Source organism: Cupressus sempervirens, chromosome 5, assembly GCF_028749045.1.
Source record: "Cupressus sempervirens isolate cs-2001-9-10 chromosome 5, ASM2874904v1, whole genome shotgun sequence".
NCBI lineage: Eukaryota > Viridiplantae > Streptophyta > Pinopsida > Cupressales > Cupressaceae > Cupressus > Cupressus sempervirens.
This window is the reverse complement of record NC_143122.1, coordinates 1014950277-1014957713: the sequence shown is the minus strand read 5'-3', so window position 1 is coordinate 1014957713 and position 7437 is coordinate 1014950277. Positions and strand designations below refer to the sequence as shown.

Below are 7437 nucleotides of genomic sequence, written 5' to 3'. Positions count from 1 at the left end.
TTACTGGAAACCAGACATGGCACGGAAGCATGATTTTCTTTTTTCATTTGGCATGATTAACTCAACTGGCACATTTTATGGAGCTATTTCTTTCCTTGATTAAATCCTTGAATAAAATGATCTCAATGTGAAGGTTTAAAATCAGAATGGCCTAAGATCTCGTGTTCCTACACTTTATTGCCAACTATACGAGCTTTGCAATATTTTTATCTCCATTCTGCACCAAACCCGCAATCGAGACCTTGTGGAATGGGCCTTCTCTTGCATCGTAATTCTAAAACCCTTTTCTATCATTCTGCCACTGAACACATGGACCAATAAAAGATTGCCAAAAAGTTTGAATTAATATTTATAATTAATAAACATGCAACTTTAGTGATATAAAAAGTAAGGAAAAAGTAAGACAAGATAAATGGTTAGAAAGGCTGAATCTCTATTAGCTATAAAAATTCAGTTTAATAACTGTTTAAGCAACTGCCATATGCATGGCCGGAACTAAATAAGCCTCTCCACTCAACTACATGCAACAGCTAGTAGGAAACCAAACAAATTACGGCTTTAAAGCAGAACTCAGAATCTAGTCACAAATGATGCCCCGTCTTTAATTTGACCTTGGCCCACATTGTTTAAACGAGCAAAAGACCTGCACGACAGTCAGAAAGAGGACAAGAATCGCTCCGAAGCCTCCAACTACCATCCACGGTTTTGAACCATACGCTTCCCAGAATTCGTTCCAAAGGCTTCTCAGAACAATAGAGCGCCGCGTCTTATAGCTGCTCAGATTTTCCCTCGTTTCTATGATGGATTTGCACTGTGGCCAGGAAATTGTGATGTTGGAGACGCTCAGCAATTGGGTGACCAGTTTAGTGGGCCAAAGATTACCAATTATGACACCCTCCTTTCTCAACACATCTACTCCCTCGCTTGTTTGGCACAGCTCATGCAGGAACTGACAATAAGGAGTCATTCCTTTCTTCTTGAACCCCGGAGAACATATCTCCAGGGCAATTAAATTCCTTGTATACACCTCCGAGTCCACATCCAATTTCAGCCGCACCAGAGTCAGAGTTTTACCCTCGTATTTAACGTCGTCCACAGTTTTTCCATCGGCCTCGAATCTGATTCCTACGTTCTTCAATTCAACTGCAGATGGAAAGTTCAGCCACCATTTCTTACGTTGTTTGACATTCTCAGAACTTTTCCCGTCTGCTCGTCCAGAACATACGCAGTGACCACCTTTTGAACCTGCAAAACACGAACAATAATATTGAACGTTAATTTTCACTAATTTCTTTTCAGTACTTTCGGTTGGCAGGGCCCCAAGGCAGGAGTCGTGATAGATGTCCAGAATGTGCTTCCGTTTCTTTGATGCGTCCTCTGCACAGAACTCGAAAGGCCGATAGCAGATTCTCTCGAACATTTTCCTCAGCAATCTGTCAAGTTTCTCGTGGGCGCTCTCTTGGGAATTAGCGTTCATCTCCATAGTAAGAACATCTTCCAAGACAAACAGCGGTATTTGATAGTCCAACTTGATCATGTCCTTCATGATCTCCGCTTTAATCCAAGCATTCTCGGATACGGGCCCGAAGATTGGATGATGCTCTGGCAGAAACAAAAACTCATCTTGGAAGGATTCATCGTCTTCCAATCCGAAGAGGTGATTTCTGAAAAACTCGAGAATGAAACAAGCATCCTGAGCCAACATCAAATGGAGCACGTCACCCTTGAATGATGTTTCTCTATAGTAGCACCGCTTTATATCCTCTTCCCTCCTCCTGATTCTCTCAATCACTTGTTCGAATTCAACGTCAGATTTCTTGGTTCCATACTGAATTCTAAAAACCTCTCTACGTGCTGCATCGCCTTTGAATGTTTCCATTCCCATGAGCCACTCTTTCCCGAAATGGTTAGGGCCGATAGAAACAATCTGAGGCACATAGGAATGCTCATTTTCTTTCAGCAAGGCCATGGATGTCCTGAATATGCACGGAGGCTTCTCATAGGACTTATTCTTCTGAGCCAGATACTCTTTGGCTTCTCTCATCCATTTATTCTCATCAAACTTCGACATTCTTTACAAGCTCATGAGATTATCTCACCGGAGAAGGAACATATCATGAAGTCAGAAATATATAATAATTACATGACCAGATTAAATTGTCCTTCAACTCTTCTATCCATTTTTCCTAGGGAGGGCATGTTCGAAGAGTCCAACAAAATATAAATTGAATCTATGGAACATGGGTAAATGCATATAACAGGTTAATATGAAAAATGCAATGGACTTCAATGAACTGACATTTCAACGCTTCTCCCGCATTTAGACTTTTGTTATGTGAAAGAGGACATTAGGTATCCATCAATTCTCCCATGACCATTCGTCCTGTCATTTATAAAAAGAAATATACGAGGTACAATTTAATAAATACAATTAGAAGAAAATGAATAGGAGAGGATTGACTCTGTGAAATTGAATTGCACTTTAAAACAAATATTAGCCGTCATTCACATGGTATTCACTTGGACCGATAATATACATATTTTTTAAAGAAAAGTATTTCGGTTGGGTATCTAAGATATATTTTAAATTATTAGTAAATATTCATATGAAAACGTGGTTGGGAGAAAGTCAAATAGATTCAGTACTACTGAAAATAAACAAATAGATTATGGTCTGCTAAGAGTTATTAGTCAAAGGAGGAAGGATGTCCGATCATCCGATTTATGTGAAGTCCAAGGCATCATTGTGACCAATCTAGAATCATTATCATCATTGGTTTTTTTCTCCATTAATCAAATATTTTATAGTGTTATACTAATGTTCTTATAATGGATTTCTACTTCATCAAATATAAATAATTTTGTTATTAGTATTTATACATATTTTGTACTTTACATATGACTAGCACAATTAAATATTATCATAATCAAATTATTGTGTATATTCTATCTATTGATTTCTAGAATAACAAAAATGAAGATATACAAGATCATTGCTCACAATGAAGATATTATTGTTCATATTAATAAAATTTGGTACTGTTCTTTTGATAATAAAGCTTGGAATAAGTAGTTGAATACTAATTGGAAAAGTCTTGTTGAGCCAAAAATTCAATGTTTTAAATGGCTGATGTTAACTGATAGACTTCAAATTAAAAGAGATGTTCAACATTCTGATTTATGTAATATTTGCAAGTTGCCTGATACGGGTAGACATATTTTGTTTGATTGCCTTTTTGCTAAAGAAATATGGAAACTTTTTGGTATTTATTAACCTATTAATGCGAATATCGTTGAAATTGTTACTGGTCACATTAATGGTCTTAGTAAGGATGCTGATTTTTTCTGGAACATGTTGTCTTCTAACATTCTTTCGCAAATCTGGAAACGTAAGAATGAGGAGAAGTACCAAGGTAAGCCAATGGTTCTTACAGAATTTTTTCAAAAACTCACATATTTTAAATTCTTCTTGCAGGGTCAAACTACCATGATAATTGAAAAGGATAAATTAAGAAGGTTTCTTAAAGATGGGTAAGCTACTATCTTCTTTTACGAGCTGAAGTATGGCTATCAGTGGCGTAGGACTCTTGATAATTTTTGGGTGTTTGAGCACACATGCTAGAAGCTGAACTAAGTGACTAGGAGGAACCATAATGCCAGAAAGGAGGAGATCTTTATGTTATCCCAGATCCAGGAGCGAAAGAGTATTGTTTGGATGGAAGGCCCACTCAGTTGGACCGCATGGGTGGATGCTTACTGTCATATTCTACACTAGATCTTTACTGTTCGATTCTTGTTGTATATGATTCATCCTAGTTGTATCATTGCTACTTTGGACTTGGTTTGAGGCTTTGCCTCTTTTATGATCCTCTGTGATCTATGTATTCCTTTTCTGATCTCTCTATAGCTAATAGAAATAAATAACAAAAATGTATACACACTTCTAGTCATGGCTATTATATTACCTCTGTCTATTTCCATTTCTATATATGTTATATGCTAATTAGTTTGATGATACACCTATTTGAAAAATATTCCTTCCCTTAACTATAACTTACATACGAATCTATTCATGATGTACTAACCTTTGTTAGGTTTTCATATAAAAATTTGTCATCAACGGCAAATAAGTTTATTTCCAAATAGGTTGGTGGTGTGAACTAGAACCCTAATTTTCAGCATCTTTTAGCAGCTAAAGAAATGAATTTATTAATTAGGAAAATATATCAATTCTTATTCCTAATAATATTTAAAAATTATAATCATAAACTTCATCTATTTCTACACATTTAATTAGCTTACTTGATTTTTAGATTCGAAATAATACTACCATTTTTATGTCATTGAAGGTGAATAATTAGACTTTTGTTAGCCTTGTCCTTTGTAAAAGGGTCACACAGGTTTGTGCTTTTACCCTAAAAATATAATCAATGCAATGATTATAGATTTTAAATATTATCCACACTTGTTGCATGACACTCCAAATGTGTGCAAGATGACTTCCTATTCCTAATGTGTAGGAAGTGATATCAATATTATGTCTAATGCTTGCACATGATTGAAAGATTAAATCTCATCACTTTGGCTTCGAAATCTACAAACTAAAAAAATGATGCACTCATATTCTATTGAAAGGGATTACTTAGATTCTTTATATGATTTATTTCTATATTCATATTCATAACAAGTGATGAGATCAAAATACATGTCTGTGCGCCCTATTTTTTATAATCTCCATCATGCTAGAGAAAGTTTAAACTACTTAAAGGTACGATTTCGTAAAAAAACTAATAAGGCACGAATCAAGACAATATTTTAGGAGAAATCCATTTAAAGATGAAAGTAGGTCTTCTTGACACAACTAGAAAAACTACTCAAAGGCAACACTTAAGATACTCCTCTTGGTTCAATACTTGTTGACCTTATCAGGTCCTGAGACACTCCTAATTTTCACAATTTATAACTTCATATTTTTTGCAATGCATCACAGTCCATCGATAGAAAATTTCAAACTATATTAAAAAAAAAGTTTGGCAATATTTAGCAATCATTGAAAATTATTCTATTTGTCAATTTTTGTCTCAATGCCATATTTTTAATATCTACATGAAATGAATAAAAAATGATCAATGAACATAAGACATAACCTAAATTTCTAACTAATTATAGGAATTATCAGTTAAAATAGTCTTTGACTATACATTTGTCCGCTTTTGTCTAATTGAGTAATAATGATGAGGTTTGATTTTAGAACATCATCTATTTGGTGGAGTAGTAAAGTTCAATATCAACAAAGTCCTTCAAACTATTTTCTCTTTGAGAAAAGCTTATTTTCTATTTAATTCACGGATATAATTATTTGTGTATTTATAGCACTTAAATTCTCTTGACCATATTTATGGCAATATATTATGGTCAATTTTAGCCTACATAATATGTTTTAAGGATTATATATATATATTTTTAAAATAGTTGAAATGGACATTTTATAAAGCTATGCACTACTCAACTAGGCATTTCTCTCATGGATTGGTGGCAGATCTCTATTTATCAATGTGATTTATTTTTAAAAAATTACAATCTATTTTTTTAATTGTTTAGCTAGTGTAAAAGTGTTTCAATACTAGCCCACCCCCTCTTAGTATTGCCCTTTCCTAGAAGTTGAATAATAGAAAATAATAAATATATATAGAGTAAAAGAGATAAGTTTTTCAAAACAACAAATTAATATGCTTCAAAATCAGATAGGTAATTTGACTAGCCAATAGAATAAGAACATGATTTATATAGATAAAGTTTAAAGTCCAAAGAATTTTTTTTAAAAAAAAATTGAAAACCCTTCTTTTAAATATATACTATTTCACTATTGTTGTTTCCATTATCATCTATTTGGGCATAATATTAGCTCTTCCAGGCATGTGATACCTAAAATACCTACTTTTGGTCACAAAGAAGCTTTTTTGACCTGGAATAATAATGTGTCAAAAATACTTTGTCAATGGACATGCTTTAGGTTAGTGTAAGTCAAGTCATGGTGTCACTAAACTATGGAAGCCAAACCTTGTGTCTAGCATAGCTCGAAATCATCATTGTTTCAAATTGCTTCATTCACAAAAAAGATGCAACGTGGTTATTAGATAGTGGTTGCTTGCATCATAAATAATTAGAAAAAAAAATGAAAGTTTCAGGTTTTACAAGATGTTGATGATGGTTTTGTGAGATTCAATAATACTTTACATATTAGATACTATATCATGATATATTATATAGTATATAATATATTTAATAGATATTATAATGTATAAATAATATATACATTATTTAGTAGAACAAAATATGTATAATATGATATCACAGATATTGTTAAATATATTATATTTTATATATTTTATTTCATAATCTAATAGAGGATATATATTAACAAATATTATTTATTTTAATATATTTATATGTTAATTTGACACTAGCAGAATTATCCACAAAATTTATGCATTCCACTACCACTATCCTTTATTTTCTGCAAGTGAATAAGGATGAGAAAGACTTGGGCAAGGAAAGAAAGACTACCTGCTCCATCTATGAATTTATGGTGGAGGACTGGCTGAAGACACTTCTAGAAAAACCTATCAAAGAGGAGGGGGTGAATGTGAATAGGGATGAGCCTTAGGAAAAGAAGTATGTGGAACCTAAAAAGAATGAGGGCAAATAGCTTTGGCTTTTTTTTTTTTTTTTTTCTTTTTGCTATTATGTTGTTAATCACTCTGAACTTGATGCTCAAGTTTTACTTTTTATGTATATGTCTAAGTGTTGGAATGATAGCAGTAATAATTTTCTTTTCTATTGAAATGTTTTCCCATTTTATTTACTGGTTAGTAACATGACTGGTGGTATTGATAGTTCTCTTTTGGAACTTTTTTTTTTTTTTTTTTTATGTATAACACTGGAATGATTTAGATGATTATGAGGTAACCTCCAGCTGATCTTTGAACCTTTTTGTACTCCAGGGTCATCCCTTCATCCTTTTGGCTACTAGCTAATACTTTAAAAACATATATTATTTATTTATTATACTAGCTAATAATTAAATCTTATCAATTGAAGCATTTATTCAATCATTTTGACCACATTTTTATAGAAGGTCCTAGTAGCCCATTCTTGATTTATTTATTTCTTTAATTAGATCAACATCACTTGTTGTAGGTTCATCATGTTAACTTACAAGATTCTTTTTGGTTTAAAATGTACAAACTTATATTCTTTGTTCTAACTGATTTTTAATTAAAACTTCCCTATTGTGATGGGTTAGATTTAAAGAAAGAATCTACAACACAGTAGTAAATTGTGAACCTCTTATACAGTAAGTCTTGAATTTGCACAATTTGAATTAGAAGAACATAACCAAAAGAGGAAAAAAATAAAAAAATAAAATCATAAATC

At 32.7% G+C, this 7437-nt stretch overlaps 1 protein-coding gene across 1 annotated transcript; it reads right to left on the bottom strand.

The window, feature by feature from the left end:
• Positions 1 to 455: 455 nt before the first annotated feature.
• LOC149559388 (putative UPF0481 protein At3g02645) lies at positions 456 to 2071 on the bottom strand. The gene is made up of 3 exons (XM_089831411.1): positions 1303 to 2071; positions 644 to 1245; positions 456 to 530 (listed from the first exon to the last, which is right to left on the bottom strand). Exons 1-3 carry the CDS (start codon positions 2069 to 2071, stop codon positions 456 to 458), a joined length of 1446 nt encoding a protein of 481 aa, XP_089687537.1.
• Positions 2072 to 7437: the final 5366 nt, after the last annotated feature.

Excerpts from the sequence above, each read along its gene's own strand:
- LOC149559388 (XM_089831411.1), bottom strand. The coding sequence starts at position 2,071 with ATGTCGAAGTTTGATGAGAATAAATGGATGAGAGAAGCCAAAGAGTAT. Across the intron at positions 1,246-1,302 it reads TGGGGCCCTGCCAACCGAAA|GTTCAAAAGGTGGTCACTGC; the intron begins GTACTGAAAAGA and ends CGTGTTTTGCAG. Across the intron at positions 531-643 it reads TCTTTCTGACTGTCGTGCAG|CTGTTGCATGTAGTTGAGTG; the intron begins GTCTTTTGCTCG and ends GTTTCCTACTAG.